This window comes from Motacilla alba, chromosome 3, assembly GCF_015832195.1.
Source record: "Motacilla alba alba isolate MOTALB_02 chromosome 3, Motacilla_alba_V1.0_pri, whole genome shotgun sequence".
Taxonomy (NCBI): domain Eukaryota; kingdom Metazoa; phylum Chordata; class Aves; order Passeriformes; family Motacillidae; genus Motacilla; species Motacilla alba.
In genome coordinates, this window is record NC_052018.1 from 107483234 (window position 1) to 107501104 (window position 17871).

General features: G+C 38.2%; 1 protein-coding gene across 7 annotated transcripts in view; it reads right to left on the reverse strand.

Annotated features, from left to right (window-relative positions):
• The window catches only part of MACROD2 (mono-ADP ribosylhydrolase 2), an 844207-nt gene that overhangs the window by 579968 nt on the left and 246368 nt on the right, over window positions 1-17871 (reverse strand). For all 7 annotated transcript variants that reach the window (XM_038130850.1, XM_038130847.1, XM_038130846.1 and 4 more), the window contains one exon: window positions 3715-3831. In XM_038130850.1, the coding sequence (XP_037986778.1) occupies window positions 3715-3831 (117 nt within the window). The remainder of the gene's footprint in view (window positions 1-3714; window positions 3832-17871) is intronic.

A 17871-nucleotide genomic window follows, 5' to 3' on the forward strand; every position in this document is an offset into this window, starting at 1 on the left:
AGACCTGTTAAATACCAGGCAGAATGGGACTCTATTTTCTAATGTGTCCTGACAGGGTCTTTTTTTATAGTGAACCTCTGCAAGCAGATAACAATCCACAAAGCTGTTATGGACCCCTCGTTCCAGCCATAAACACAATTTACATCCAGACCATTCTCTGCCAGTAGAGCCAACTGAGACTATTAATCAAATGAGAAAGAAAACAAGCATTAGTAGAGCTTTAAACAGATACTGTTCATCTGTTATTTAAAGCATGTCAGTATCAGAGTACTGCTCAATGTTTGAAGATCAGCTGTACAATATTTAGAATGAACTGTTCTTTAAAAGGAACAACAATATGAAGTACAGAAGTTAAATAATTGATGATCAGTCTGGGACAGCTTTAAAGGAAACTATCTCCGAGCAAAAGGCGCTGCCTTTTTCAGCCCTCCAGAGCACTATGGAAACTTGGGTGCCTGCACAGGTGTTTGCTGAAAAACAACAATAGATGACATCAACCAAATCATGTGTTCAGCAAATAACTTGGTTGGCATTTGGGGGGGCTTTGTGTAGGCTTTTGCAGTACAGCAGGCAGATGGTGATTACACTGTTTTCTGTAAAACTGTACTGAATGTTACATTAACTGGTAATTAGAAAACTCAGTTTGACTTCCTTTCTATTTTCAAACAGAATACTTTTTGGCATAAAAAGGTGTATATGTTGAAAAGTTCATAAAGAAACAGCTCCAGGCCACAGACATGCTAATCTTGGTCTGTTCACATTATTACAATAAAGAGCTCGGGAAAATTATGAACTATTGTATGTATTTTCTCTCTGAACATTTGCTGTTACTTGTGTACTTCACAAACTGATTTCTGATTCAGATGCACCAAGAACAAATCACAGAAAGCCAACCTTATACTCTAAATCTTTGCATTTTTCAGTCAGATATTATTTTTCAATTTTTCCACTATGAAGAAGTTATTTGTCAGACCTGTTCTTGTTTAACCTAAGTAAACACAGCAAAGTACTCAATAAAAATACAATAGATCATAAAGGAGATGGCCAGAGTGGTTTTTATTTACCAGCTACTGCCTTCCTAACAAAGCATACCTTCCCTTTGGTGCCAAATTTGATCCCAGCTTCCTCCAAGTCATTTATAAAATAAAATATGCTGCATGACTTTTGAATACTAAACCTTTTTTAGGCTTGCTGAAGCCTAAGTCCTGCATCAGACAGCACACACAGGCTGCTGCACCCCAGAGCAGCTTTGCTGCATTCAGCAAACTGTTTCCAAGCAAAGCATTTCAGGATCAAGAACTTGAAATGGGAAAATCCCGGGGTAAGAAACAAAATTGTTACATTTTAGAATTCTGTTTAAAAACAAAAAAAACTCCACCCAAACACAACAACTCATCATGCTAAGAAATTCATTTTACATTTACTATAATGGTTTGTCCAACTACAGTCACAAGAAGAACTGACAATAGAATAAATAATTCCAGACTCAAAAAAGTGTTAAATGATTACGGTAGTTGTTCCCCTATCCACAAACAGATCAATAAAAAGCAAACTGCTTGTGAAAGTAAGAAGTTAGCAGTCAACCATAACCTTCAGCAAATCGCTGGCACCCAACCTTGCCTCACAGCAGATCTGGATGGGAGAGTCTGGACCTCCTTTCTCAGCACTGCCTTCCTCAGCAAAGTCAAATGCAAAATAGTTCTCACAGTTAAGCTGTCATACTATTTAAGACAAAGTGACAGAGAGTGACAAAAGATATCCAGTAGCTTTATAGCTCTCTAAAAGATGAAACCAGTCTTGACTGCTGGATCACTTTCAGAGGAATGGTTTAAAAGGTACAATAATTTAATGAGCCCACAAACTAAAGCTTATAGAGGCAAAAGTAAAAGAAAACAACAGTTGGTGAGAACACAAACTATATTTTCAGGAAAAAAGTTAAGAAATCAAGAGTTTTAAATTCTCAGCCTCTGCATGAAAATTGTATGTTTCCCTCCCTGTGTCAGTTGATGTTAAAGGTATCCTTTCCCCTTCTCATGTTGATGCATGATCAAATACAAATAGACACTGCTTTGATGCAATTTCAGTTTCTAAGAATACTGATTAAGAAGAAAATTGGCTTTTCTCCATGCCCGGGTACAAGTTTTATTTCCAACTTCAAGTGATAATGGGTTTTCTAATTGTTTTGTTTATTATTCCTAAACAAAGAACTAAGATTTTCCTATAGCCTTCAAACAAGATCCCATTTTTCAAACCTAACTTAAGCAGCCCCTTGAACTGCTGCAAGATTTAAAGGGAGGTCACACCTCAGACATGACCCTTCCTCTTTCTAACACACATCAGTTGCCTTGATACTTTCTAAAATACATGGGAGGAATAATGCACCTACTGATGAGCAGCTTTTCTGTCCCTCCAGAGATACTTTTTGGTTAAAGGGAAAGAATTAAACATCAACCACCCCCGGAACAGTAAATTATGATGTGTCATCCAACAATCCCTTTTATGGGAATCTGGTGATGATTTGAGCCATATACAAACCCAAGCTAGCTACCACACTGAATCTTCCCGAACAATTTCCCTGACCTCTAGTCAAATTAACCTTTCATAAATGACCATTACCATGTGGTAAAACTAGGCATAAAATACAGCAAAGTTTTCCCACACATAAAAATTACCACTGTCAAGGAAATAACTGGAAGCTCTCATCAACGTCATCATAGAAAGAGCAAAAAAAAGACTGGGAAAACAATTTTCGTATTTACCTATGACATTATGGACTACAGGAGCCTAGAGAGATAGCTGCTACTGCAGCCAGCATTTGATTTTACTTGACAGTTAAGGGAGATCTAGATATTTTTGAATGAGCCATGTTCCTTCTGCAGCCTGCATATCCCAAAAAATAGAAAAAAAAAAAAGAGTTGAATTCTAGTTAGATGAAGTCTGCAATGTTTTTAGGTATTTGTATCTTCATGTCTTGATACACTATTCTGTAAGATCCTCATTTGCAAAGATTTCCTACTTTATATTCTCACATAATCGACTGGCCAACCAATGTGCTGTGAAAATGTTAGTGTTTTGCAAGACAAGCTCAACATCTACAAACACAGTCAAATAACCATCTTCCTATTTGAAATAGGAGGAAAATTTTTGAAAATTCCACTTGCAAAGTGCAAAAACATTCCAGCACTGAGCTGCACTCTGTCGAAAGCTAAAGTGTGACAGATGCCTTCACAGTAATTGCCAATCAGACACTACACAGCAGCTGAAAACACAATACATCACTTTGATCTCCTGGGCCCTCAAAGTATTCACAATCAAGGAATCAGCATGAAGAACATCAAATATGCAACATTTCAAAAAACTGTCTCCGCGGAACTTAAATATGATAATGTATATTTTGTTCATATTTCATAAAGCATTTCCAATCCTTTATTATGCACATGAAAGGATAGGTTCTAGCTTGCAAAAAAAATAAACATGAAAGATGCCTTATATTTTAGAGACATGTAAGTTTTCATCGCATAACATAGGTGAAATAATCATTTAGAAAAGCCTGAGTTGCTTCGAGGGGAAGACATTATTACAGAACACGCTTAATTAAGTCCCACTGCTAATTGTGTAAAATGAATACCCCATTGAATTAGACTGCAGGGAAATGAACTGTGCACACCAGCAACACATGCTGGAAAGAAGAACGCTGAGAAAGGCTTGACTTACACTTTGCAGGTAGGTCGTATCCACAGGTAATTTTGGCCTGTCCAGTCTCACAGCCGCTCAGGTTGCGACACTCGGCAACTAAGCAGGGCCCAGCAGCTCGGTGTATGCAGCCATCCACTACAAAACAAGCCAGAACCCAGAATTTATTAAAAGCCACTTTTTATGTTGCCTTCATTCACGGTCATAAACATTTACTGCCCATTTTTACACCCACAGCCCAGACCAGTTGATCTGTAAGTTGATATCTAAATATATACAATTTTTTCTTTTGATAGAATTAGTCAGTGAGTTTTGCAAAAATATAATGTTTAGCCGACTTCTGCTAAATGAAAAGCAAACATCCAGAAAATGTAGAGGTAGAATAAAAGTTTCAGTATTAGAAAAGGGATCTTACCGAAGGCTCTAAGAAATTCTCATGACAAATTATGAGAAGAATTTGATCCCCATCTAAATGCCAAACTCTCTTTTACAACATACCTCTGATACTTCTACAACTGTGCAGGTCATTTAATGTCACTGTGCTACTAATGCCTTATATAAAAATTCCAAGAAATAATGCTTATTGTTTTGAAATAGAAAAAAAACCTACTTCTGAGCTTTTTTAATTTTTCCTTTTTTAAAATTTTGCATTATTCATGCAATATTTTGGAGTTAATTAAAAAATAATTACTTAAGGTTGCAATTGCAGCTAAGTATGCAAGAAAATTCATAGAGTGCATAGATCTTATTACCCTCAGGAGCCAGCAAAAGAATAAAACAAGGCTGCTGGCACAGCAATTCTGCCCTCTCAACATGCAATCCAAGAAATCATTTACTGTAATTATAGCAAAAAGTTTGAGAAAAAGGATAGAAAATAATAAAGGAAGTAGTGTATGCATGAACATATTCACTAGAGTAAAGCCCTAATTCAGCAGCAGCTGTGGAGTTCAACTAGAAGAAATAATCTTCACATAAACGACAACATCAACTCAAAAGGTGAAATAAGCTCAAGTATAAAGGCTAAACAAATACTTACAGAGGTAAGAAAGAAAGAACCTGTATGAACATTGTTTAAGATTTATTTCAGATTTTATTTCAGATTTAACTAGTTCAAACTTAGAGCTGTGCCCTGCAGCATGTTTGAAGCAGTTAAACCACAACAGGTTTGGAAAGCCAAGGGGAGATGGGGTTTTTAAGAGATTCACATCACCTGGTCACAGCAGGAGCTGTGCAACTTCCTGCAGGCTCACATTTGGGCAACCCATGGCACTCGGTGTTCCCACCGACCACGCAGAGCCCGCTGTGATGCATCGAGACCGGGAAACTCCCTCACCCCGAGATGAAACAATGCTGGAAACCACGGCTGTCCTCTCCACCTTAAGGCCATAACTGGTTTTATGAGGTGTTGAATATTTCCTGAAGTCAGGCAGCCCCAGGGGGGGAAGCAGATAACATCTCCAAATGGATGGAACTGTCTTCTGCTAAGTGTTAAAAACCTGATTGTCCTTTCTGAGGAGTTCCATACCAGAGTTCATGTTCAGGTGACACAGTGAAATTGGATAAGCAGTTCCTTGCAATACTCCATGCCCATCCTGGACACACTGTCACTTATTTTCAAAATGGTCTTTTGTAGTACTTTATATTAGCAAAAGATAACTACAGAATCATGTGATACTGCACTTTCAATTAAATTTTCTAAAACTGTTTATTGAAAACACCATGGATGCCAAGCCACCAGCTGCAAGCACCTTGCACGTTCTCTGTCCCAAGATCCCAAGGCTTCTTATTCTACCTCAGCTGAACTTTTGTTTTTAACTTACCCAAAATCTCTGCTCAACAGACTCCAAGATGCTACTGCAAGAATAATATTTTGTAACGTTAAGGGGAAGAAAATGTTTGAAATCTATCCTGTGCTCATAATATCCAATTTAATTGTTTTCACCTAATTACTAAATGCTTTTCCAAACCAAGCAGGATAAGTAAACAAGTATGCTGAAACCCCAAGGATATTTTTATAAGCAGCACCACCACAATCTCTACCAACCTTAGCACTTCCTGAGACACCAACATAAAAACAGCACAGATACTTAGGACCAGCACTTTCTCCATGATTCTTTACAGAGGAAGAAGTCCTTAGGAATACTGGAGAAGGACTCAAGTCCATGCAAGGTTTCGCTGGGTGGCTGACGAATCATTTCCACCCCTGAGGTCCTTCCTGTCCCACCAGTTCAGTACTTTCACAGAATCACAGAACAATGAGGTTGGAAGAGACCTCTAAGATCATCGAGTCCAGCCTATGCCCTGACACCTCAACTAGACCATAGCACCAAGTGCCGTGTCCAGTCTTGTTTTGAACACATCCAGAGATGGTGATTCTACCACCTCCCTGGGAAGACAATTCCAATACTTTATTATTCTTTTGATGAAAATTTTTTTCCTAATATCCAACCTATACCATCCCTGACGTAGCTTGAGACTTTCCTCTGAGCAGTGCCTGTGCGAGGCTCAGCTGCTCTCTCGACTGCACAAACCAACCTCTTCTTCCTCAAACTCCCTTCCCTTCAGCATAAGCCCAGCTCAGAGCACAGCCAAACAACGGGACCTGCAGAAGGAAACTATCCCCTCTGCCAGGGAAGTGGAAGCACAGGTTTGCCACTTCTAAACCTGTGGTGGATTAAGATACCCAAAATCAGCATTCCATGTGTCAGAGCAGCTGTGATCACACAGGAGGTCCCAGCTCCCCATCTGTAACCCCTCTCATGTTGGGAAGGGTGCTCTGAATGCAAACACAGCTATGATAAAAATGGTCCATCAGTAGTTTCCTGATTCCACACGTCTGTGTCCAACCTTTACAAGCAAAGAAGCTCCATAAGGATGAAAGAATAATTGAAAAAAATTGAATTCTTAACAGAGAAAAATCAATTCTATCACAACAAATCCTGACATATGACAAGGAAAATGGAAGACATCTGCCAGAATGGAACAAGTAGGCATGCATACTTCCCTTATAAAGGTGGCACAAGAGAAGATGATTGAATACTCCAGACAGGCTGAGATGGAAAAGCAGAAATTAGCATTTGATATACTTCAGTGACTGATGACATGGAAAAATGAAAGGGGGGGTGGGACAGGAGAGAACAGCACCAACAAAATCAAAACCCAAAAACCAAACCACCCAAAACTTTCATAATAACCTCTGTTTCCTATCATACTTTGTTAAATACATGAATAGAGATGACCTCTGGTCTATGCAGCATTTTTTATTTCATAACTCAATAACTCATGCCAGAAATACTCTATGTTTCAAATATTATATTCACTTCAGAACTATATTGAAATATATTGCCAAATATGAGCACTCTTCATGGCACAAAGTAAGATAATTGCAAAGGTAGATTGACAAATCTAAATATGGTTCTTCAGGCTCTGCTACAACATGTCTTAGCCATATTAATTAAGAAAAAAGGAAAACATGGAACGGGCATGTACAAAATATTTACATGAGATATTCTGTTTTCTGGAGGTGTGTAGCAACTAGTAACGTCAGAGAAACAAGCACTATTAACAGGGAAACTCAGTGGAAATTACAGATAATAGCAACCTCAGGAGGGAAAAATTATGGTCAAAGACATTTTGTTATTCTGTAGTAATGACGAAGAAATTTACACCATAATAATGGCATGCTGCCAAATTAATAGGAAAGTAAAAAACCCTTGATATATTGGTTTCACATATGTCATCTGTATTTCCAATTTTTGGTTTGCTTTATAGATGCTCATCTGCATGATTCCAAACAGATCTGGAAAACATTAGACCATATCCAGCTGCTCATTGTATAACTGGCTGAAAAAGCCAGTCAAATCTGATTTGGCATCACATGACAGTGACAGGGAATTGTGCTTCATCACTGCTTTCTAAACCAATAAAAAGTCATTTCACTCCAAAGCCCTCACTCTGCCTCACAGTGTGCCTGCTTTCCTGTTCAGGTTTATGGAAATCACATAGATATGCTTTGGGTCATTTTCAAACACAAGTGACCCAACCATTTAGGGTCTATGGGAAAAATCCCACAGAAAAAACTGTCCGTCATAATTGAAAGAAATCCAATCTCTGATCTGCATGCTGATCAACTGACAACACTTGAAGGTACCGAAGAGAGGGCTGCTAACTATCCCCCTTGGTACTCTGCTTCTTGAAATGAGTTTCAGGCTTATAAACCAAGCTACTTCAAAGGATCTGTGAGAGCACTAAGTCCTGCCTAGGGCCACCAGTGAGGCAGCAAACACCCACGGGATGGTGGAAGAACACCCTCTTCCCTTCTGCCTCCCATGCCAACAAAGTGGTACCCCACAATCTGAGGTCCCATCAATTCTCTGAAATAGCACACAACACTTCACGGCTTTTGAATGACTGTAAAGACTTAATGCAGGTTGAGCTGTCTCTTGAAAAGTGATCCTGTTACCCAGTGCCTTCATGTGTGGAGAGCCCAGAAAAACTGGGTTTCTGTATTTATTGTTTCACCATGCTTGGGTGGACAAGCACACGGAAGGGGCTTCTCAATTTTGAAGACTGACAAACATGAACAATATCTTGAGGGCTGAAAAACAACTGAAGAAACTTCAGATTCATTTCATCTCTAGAGTTCAAGTTGTTCATGCTTGTGTAAAGCTATTAAAAGTAGTACTCTATTTTATTTTTTTTGATGAAAAATAATAGCTATTTCATTGCATGCTTCCATAAGTTTCAGGAGCCACTAGGGACAGCACTTTGTTCTCCCAAAAATTCACAAGAAGCCACTAATGAAGAAAAACTATTTCCAAAGCTACTGCTTTGGAAATAGTCAATGGCATTGGTTGCACAAAGAAGTGATCTGAAAATAATTGCATAAAACACACAAACAAAGTCAGGCATAAAAATAAAAATCCTATGCAAAAGGACAGAATATTAATAACCTCATGTTAAACAAAAATACGTAATCTTTGACACCATCTTTCTCCCTATACACTGAAGGATGCTAACAGGTGAAATCCTTTCTTAATTTATTGTAAAACAATTGCATTTGTCCTCCAGAATTAAAGGGTTAAAGTTATACAGTAAAAATACTAGCCAATTTTCTGCTATACAATATAGAACAAATCTATTTCTTAGAGAAAATTTCTTAAAATTGCAAATGAAGCAAAAGCACAGGAAACACAGAATTAAGGGTATCATGGGATGCTGCTGAAAAAAAAATAACCTCAGCAAAACTAGCCTTGCAGTGCAGATGGTAATAAAAAGGGTAAGGTAATCTAACACCACAGCAAAAAATACAAACTCCTCCAGGAATAATAAGCCCCAAATTTCTTTTGTGACCTTGTGTGCAAGGCTGAATAAAGTGAAGCTATGATGTAAACAACATATGCAGATTTATTGTGTTACATTTCAAGAATCTAGATAGCCTTTTTTTCCATAGTAATTCCTGTGCTCTGGTGCTTTTCCAGATTTTTCATTTCTTGTTTCCAGTAGGAAATTCATGAGGTTTGCTTATTTAAGAAAATCACCTGTGCTTGGTATGTCTCTGAATTGGTACTGCTCTTCCACATGGCAAATGCCACGAGTGCATAAAACCAGGATGATGTCATTGCCTTCGATGCAGGGCTGGGGACAGAAGAGGAAACTGCTTTGGGCACTGTAGGATCTCTGCTACACACATCCTCCTTCTTATGGACCTTCCAAAAAAACCCATGGAAAGGATGCACGTGGCAACCAGAAGGAAAACAAACAAAAACAAACAAAATGACAAAAAAAAACACTACTCTCCAAAAAAACACCACTGAACCTTCTCATAACAATCCAAGAACCAACTCACAATGAAACTCAGCCTCACTCTGCTAAACCAGCGAAGTACCTCTGAAAAGTTCACTGGAGTCAACTGCTGCCAAAGTTGCAACTGTACCTCTGAGACCAATACCAAGAGGAAATAAACCCTGCCATCAAGAGACAACAGGTGATGGTCTAGCGAACAAAGGTGGGGATCTTAAAAAGATTATGACACAGATGCCAGTCGACTGCTAGGAACAGCATTTTTTATTACTGAGATGGCCTCTGCCATTGGGAAGTTTAATGAACTGGAGATTTTTAATCAATGCACTGGTTTATAGGCCTCCAACATAATTAATTTTTACAACTTAGCAATTATACAGTATTTCCTGTTCAAAATCTCAGCTTTCAAAAGCATGATCTTAACCTTTATCCTTAAAATTCACCATCATAAACACAAAAAGCACAGATGAACCATTTATTCTGAGATGGCTAAGTCCCTGAATTAGGTTCACATTTCATCATAATCTACATTCATGTTCCTTAAATATTCTTACTTTCAAAAACCCTTAGTGCGTGCACCTTATTTAAGATCAAAATGAGACCTGCAAGTCTTGATGCTTAAACTACGGATTACCTAATGTGTCAATCCACATTCTCTGCACAGTGATTCTTTTCCTAAGAATCAACATTCTGAGGCTGCACAAGGGGCCTTCCAGCAGGTAGAATTACAAATGGGGATCCTCCCAGCTCCAATCAACCATGCTGCAGAGCAATTTTAATGAAAAGTAATAACAAAACATAATAAAGCATTATTCCAGCATATACTGCAAGGAACAAAACTACTCGTAACAATGCCAGGTGTAAACCTCATAGTAAAGTCAGACATGGGAAACTTGTATTTTTGAGTACTGTTTAGCTGAAATCCTATAAATTTAGCATTACAAACCAACAGTAATTGCCTGCCACACTGACAAGTACTGGGAATTAAATTTTAAAACCTACGGGTTTTTTGAAGAGAAGGTTGACCTTATGTGGATGCAGTTCACAGTCAAGCATAACAAAAGCAGCTGAAACATCCAACATAATCAATGTCCTTGCCATAAACTGGCAAAAAGTCCATATGGATAAAGAAATCAACAAGAAATCAAAATAAAGCTCACTTGCCCACAAATCTGAAAATTTAAGTGCCCTACATTTATTGCACACAGCCAATTATTCCTACTTTGACAAAACACAAACCAACAGGAAGCTCACAAATTTTGGCAGATTTTTTTTATTTTAGTTAAATATCTCAGTATACCAGAAACTCCTATTAAAAATAAACAAAAAGCCAAGTCAAAGTTGTCCTGTCATGCTGGCAATGATGATTGGCAAATTCCTTCCATAAACAACTAAACAATGAAGAAAGTGTTCGTTTTATCTCACACTTTATGACATCATCTTTCAGTGTCTTCGAGTGCTCTGCTCCAATTTTGTAGAGGAGAGCTGTAATGTCAATAGGATTCACACTTTTGTCAGCCCACTCAAGCAGCATAAGGGCTCAGAGAAACACGGGGCTGATAAACCTGTCTGAATGTCACACTTTTGGCAAGAAAAAACAGTAGGAAAGGCTCCAATAGTGCTTTTCCAGTTTTACCCAGTCCAAACTGCTGACATTAAGGCATGTGTGAAGGAGCCATTCACTTCCTTTTAATTGTGTTAGTGTTGAGACACCTGACATGCCACACTCTTTTCCAGATGGAAAGAAGACAGCTAAGCCCTACATACAGCGAGCACAAAAACTGCTTGTTGTTGTTTACTGAGGAGGGAAGTGATAAGTCTGGAGAAATTCAGGCTACTCTGTGCCACTAAACCAAGCTCAGCTCACACTCCTCCCACCTTGCTCCTCCAGCTTCCCAAAACAACTATTAAGAAGGTGCAAGTTGTTTTAGGTGGTTTTGCCCTGAAGAAATGGGTCTGGCCACTCTGAAATCCTTTCCTCAGCCGCCTGGGCAGCCACAGGACTTTGTTTCCAGCTGGATACTGCACAGATTGGAAAGACAACAAAGGTTTATCTCCATTTCATTGCTGAGACGCCTACTTTGTCCTGGATTTTTACTCATGTTACTGTGCTATTATTACAGGACTGTCATTTTTTAGTACATATCCATATTATTGCTTTCAAAATGTTTCTGAAACCCTCTTTGCCATGATGGCTATTGAAGACATGAGGCACTACTGTCATACCAAGCTCTGCCTGGTGCATTCTCTTTTGCCTCCTGCACAGTTCAGACATATTAACTCAGAGAAAGGCTAAAGGAACAAGAATCTGCTAATAAGACAAAAAGCATGTCTTATAGGGCAATGAAAAGCAGATTTTATTTTTAAAAAGCTGTTTACTGATGTTCTGATGTTGCAATAAAGAACACAGAAATGGACAAACCGCTGTGATTCGCTGTCCAGCTGTCTCAGCAACCTATGTCACTTGATGGCCAAAGAAAATGCTTAAAGAAGAAGACAAGATCAGAGAAATAAATCACTAGGACATCCACAGCACTAGAAAATCACAAACATGAGAAAGATGTATTTTCTGTATGACTATGGCCTTGCTTTTTATCTTGTGTGGTTTTGGCATTTTTTTGGATTGGTTTGGGGTTTTTTTTTTTTGTTTTGGGCTGGGGTTTTTTTTCAAGCATTTTCTAAGTGTCTCAGACTCAAATAGGCTTTTGAATTTGTATCTTCCAATTTTATGTAGTCTTCTCCTAATGCAGACAAGGGAATTAATGCCACAGGTTATTCTGAGAAAAGGCATATTGCTAACCTAGAAAACAGAAAGATAACAGAAAAACTTTCTATAATCCTTAAAGAAGTTTTTATTTTAGGGGTTTTTTTCCCCCTCATTTACAACACATACAGACGAGTGCTTCTTCTCTGTTGTCTGATGTCTATTTTTCTTTGGATTGTTTGAATTAAACCTTTTTTTTTCTCAGTACAGTTCAGCATTTTAGAGCTCAGCACAAGATAGGAGACTGCAATGGTGTGCTCCATTTCTTATAAACGTTTCAAAAATACTAAGTGCACGGGCCGGTCAAAGCAGATGAATTGTATTAAGCCAGAATAGATATTTGCATATTTGGAGTACAGTTATTAAGCATTCATCGTGCAGTGATTATACAAATTTATTCACTACAATCAGCCAGCAGTTGACAGGCACAGGTCAAGGATTTAGACGGAGCAGGCTATCAAGTAATAATTATAAAATGACTGTGTAAAAGGAAGAGTTATAACAGTGATGCATCCTCACAGCCCAAAAGGCTTTTGGCATGTCATTCCAGAGAATTTTAAAGGTATAGTGAAAATTAAAAAAACAAAAAAGTATAATGTTAACCACTCTTTCCCCACAAAAATGCAAGGGGAGGTGATACAAGCCCTTCTCGACAGAGAACATAGAAGGAGGCCATTCTCACATAGGTTTTTGTGGATTTCTAGCCTGAGGGCTTCCATAAGGAAATATGACTTCTAATTAAATATAACTAATCCAGACACAGGAGAAGGTGATTTTTCTCTTTAGCCATAGGGTGTACCAAGCACCAGAACACTACATCACTGCTGGAATGAAAGAATACATTAAACTTTCTGAGAAAGCCTGGGAGAAGACACTGAGCCAGAGCCAGACAAAGGAGGGACATTGTGCAAGGGGAGTAGCTCCACTTCTGAAAAAATCTTTCAAAAGACAGGTTGGCAGATCTGCCAAGAAAAAGCTTTCATGATTTACAGCTTCAAATATTACATCCCCAAAAATTTTTATAAGCAATTTGATTGTTTGTTTTTAAGAGCCATCTCTTCCCTTCCCCTCTAACCCACCAAGGTTTAGTTTGACCATGCAGCAGCACATCATCTTCCTGGAGGTTTCCATGATGCACCAACTGCGAGACAGAGGGTGAAGAAAGTACCAGAGGAAAGGTCAGTTACAGCAGGAAAGGACATTCAGTGCTGGGCATACTTCAAAAGGACTTAAAAAAACCATGGGGATTGCAGGAACTCTGAATTAGGGCAGCAGCTGGAATGTACAAAGGAGTAAGACTGAGCATCAACAAAGGAGATACTCTCTCTGGCTTGCAGCAAGGCTTAACAGGCTCTAGGAAAACTCCAAGTTATTTACTGAGGAGCAGCTGTTTTTCTTATTTCCTGGACCATTTTCACTTGTGCTAATTTACTTTTATTGTGAACCACTGAAGGGAGAAAACTTGGTTGAGATACTCCTCAGTCTGCAATCACAGAAACAGCCTCTCAGTTTGGAGTGCTGTTTCAAACCAGATTAATTAATGGTATTACATACACAAAAACTGCCCTGCAATAGGTAAATCCAATTGAAAGCATTACAATGTATTCCAATGGAATAAATACAAGGGAAGAAAAAGGTAAACACTAGATTAACCAGAAAATGATGTATGAACAAGGTTCTTTCAGACAGTGTTTCAACACAAGCCTGAGAAGTAATTACCCATAAAAACAAATATTCCCAAATATTCTTTCCTTTTGTTGAGAGCCTGTGACAAATCCTATGTGCAACACAATCAAGAAAAAAATAACTTACTAGATCTTGCCAAAAGATAACTTACAAGATCTAGCACGCAATCAACGTTTAGCAATGCTGAAATATCAACTTGTTCAGCCACATGCAAAAATATCCCATAAGCTAAATACAACTTCCCCTCTAAAACCAGTATCATATTCTGATACAGACTTACACTACAAATCAAATGCAGAAGAGAAACTATTTCTTCACATTAATACGTCAGATTGCATTGCAGAAACTGACAAATCTACAGAAAAATATTAGATCTATATCTCAATCTATAAAAAAACCACAACCTTCACACATAATTAACTGTAGCTGCAGTACAGGAGCAAGCTGCCATCGTCGGACCAGACCTTCCTTTTCCACTGCTAGACAGATTGTGTCTGACAGCAAAGTTCCTTTTCCAAGGTAAATGGAAAAGCCTTAGACTAACTTAAGATTGTAAGAATTATATTAAGAATTATCAAGTGGAAATTAGTGACAGCATAATCATGAATAAAAAGAAAAGGAATAAAAACCCTTGAGTGCTTATTTATTTATTTAATGACAGAAATAAAAACAAGATAATGGTGAAGCTTGAGATAACACGCCTTCCACATCGCCCGCTGTACCTGGGAGTTATTTGCAGTGCAATCACTTGGGACAGAAATATATAAAAAAGCCAAAAAGGACACAAAGCCTGATAACAGCAAGCAACCTTTAGAGTAAAATGCAAGACTGATTCCAAAAGTTGCATGGGGAGCTTCTCTGAGCTGTTTCCTGCCCAGTCCTCCACAGGGCCACACCACAACAGCTTGTTTAATCAAGTCCCACACAAGCTTTTTTAACCTACAAAAAAGGTAAACCTGTAATTAATGAACTTATTACTTATCTGAGCTGGCTGCAACCCTCTTCATGCTCCATGAGTTGTGGGAAGGGAAATTAAAGTACTAAGCACGGCTTAAATTTACAATCTAATAGTTCTCAAGTAAGAAACAAGACATCCCACACAGATGGCTATATTTACCAGTTCGGTAATTCTGGTAATTCCCTCCCAAATAACTTTATGTTTGTCCTAAAACACCATTAAAGCATAGATAAGGAACAGAAGAACTAAAGAGCTGGTTAATCTGTGCAGCATCATTATGTATTATTTAGTTTAATATCTTCTTGTAGTAAATACAAAATCATTATGTGCCATTTTCTTCAAGAGAACATTGTAGTAAATTTGGTGTTGCAACAGAACCATTAAAGTATAATAGTGTACACAGAAAAATTCTACTGATTAGCAAACAAAAATATGTAATTATAGCCACAGTGTGGGACTCAGTTGGCTGGTGTTTTATTGCATACTGTTCTGTAAGACTACTTTGCTGCCAAAAATAATGAGGAAAATACTGAGTTGCTAGCTCCAGTTGCACTAGAGTTTTTTGTCTTGATTTTATTGACATTTACAAAGCGATCGTCACATGTAACAAACAAGTCACATTGCCAACACTGTGAGCTGCAGTCTGCAGTGATTAACGAGTAAACAGCATCAATTCCATAGCAACATTCTACGGATGTGGATCAATATTAACTGATTTTTTTAAAGAGGTAATTCTGAACAACGCTTTGGCCAAAGCATCTCAAGTGCTTTGCAGTTTGAGCAATATTAACAAAATAATACAAGAGCACTGAGACATGGCTTTAAAATGAAAAAGCAGCTCAACATTAGCCCATAAAAGCTGTAGTAAACACGTTCAAGTGTGCATATTTCCAATATGCAAAAATACAGTTTTAAAAGAAAATACATATAATCATTAGTAGAAAGACTGAACAATATATATGCTGCGATATTTGGTATTATACTTATGCCTCCAGATTTTATTTTCCAGCTTCCATTAAAGGGAGGAGAGGGAATGAGATCTATTTGATGAATTGTACAAAAAAAAAAAAATATGGTGCCAGTTTAAAAAGCTTGCAGAGAAATTAAAATCACAAAGGGTTAATCTCTCTCTGAAAAGTTACATTGTAATGTTTACATCAGAGGCATTAAACCATAGGTAGTTCATATCTAAACTGCAGCCTGAAATCATTAGAAAGGAGCAACCACTCCAACATGACAAAGTGAGAGGGCAGGCAACGCTGGCTGAAGGTACCAAAGCTCCAAAGATGGTATCAGTGATGAACCCTGGGAATAAATTCCTCTTCAAGTTTGGCCTCCTTACTAGAAACATTTGTAGGACAAAATCTTTACCCATTTTTAGAAAAATAAAAAAAAAAATACTTAATAGTTAGTCAGTGCTGTCAAATGCAGAATAAAGTTCAACATTATTCTTAATATTAATCCACCCACTCCCAGAAAACATACTTTTAAAAACAGCTTCACCTACTTACTTCCACAGAAGTCAAAGGCTTGCAAAGAGCAAGTCATGAGCTGGATTATGAGAAGAGACTATGGTGAATTGGGCAAGGCATTATAAACAGCCATCTATACACAGGGGATATTATCTGCACTTTTCTATTAAAATTTACCACTTGGGTACATTTTCATTAGCAAATACAGAGGACCTATAAGAACACACCTGTGGAGCTAAACAGCTGGTGGTGAGAACCTGTTGTATAAATACTATACACAGTTCAGGTGGTTTTTGATGGTGCAAAGGGTTTTTGTTCGTTTGGGGGCTTTATTTTTACTCTGAGCTAGATCTTGACTGGTTCTAGGGCTGAATGCCAGTTTTCCAGTGGAATGCATCAGTCTACTTTCACCAGAAGGAAACATAGTTCATGTGCTCCAAGGTCCATGATAATGTTAAATATCATAGTTTTTAGCCACAGGACGTGGGAATTTCCTTCAAAAGCACATGCTGAGCCCTAATTATAAAAAGCAAGGTGCATCCACCTTGTATGTGTTAGAGTTGAAATTTACTTGAATTTTTCAGAATTTTTAGCCACATCTCAGTTAGTGTAGATGCAAATCAAGGGGGAAAGCCCCATCCTCACTCCAATAAAACAAATCTTTATATTTTCAAAGCAGCAGTTTGGTACTGAGCCTGTCAACCTGTATGAATCAAAGTTCAAAAGATCAAAGTAACAGCTCACATCAAACTCTAGCTCTGTATCAGCCACACACAGAAGTCAGCACAACAGGATATTCCTCCCTTAAGGTTTTAGTTGTAAACAGGCACTAACAAACAACTGAGCAATGGCAGAACAAAAACATTCAGCAGCCACCCTAGGGTACAGGCATAAACAAGCCCTGTCTTACAATGACTAATACGTTCTGCTCGCAGTGGCGATGTTAAGGATGAAGCGTTGGGAGCCAACGAGACTGAGGGCAGGACAGACAAACTCTTTCAGAGCATCAAGAAGACTTACACAAATAACCTAATCCTATGGTTCTAGCTGCTTCTGGTAGGAAGATGGAGAAAAGGAATCCTTCCTCGCCTTCACAATATTATACAAAACATTTTACACAGCAAAGTCCTTGTGAAATACACATCTAAGGTCAAACCAAAAGCAACATGTGTGAATATGCTGAGGAAACATTTTACAAGACGGTCTCCAGAAGACCGATGGTTAACTTACAGTCCCACGGCATAAATATCCCCTGGTATTCCAGTATTACCAGCATCACACTGTAAAGACAAGCTGGTCACGATCCTATGGAAAGATGGTGGCTTTCACTCTGATAAATGCATATCCTAGATTTACAAGATTTAATATTATTAACGGGCTTTATTTTCAACATATATGCTTTTACAGAGTCAGAGAATAAATTAGGCTGGATTGGAGCCTTAAGGGTATGCAGTCCCACCACCTGCTCAGGTTCCCTTTACAAAACAAATGCATGG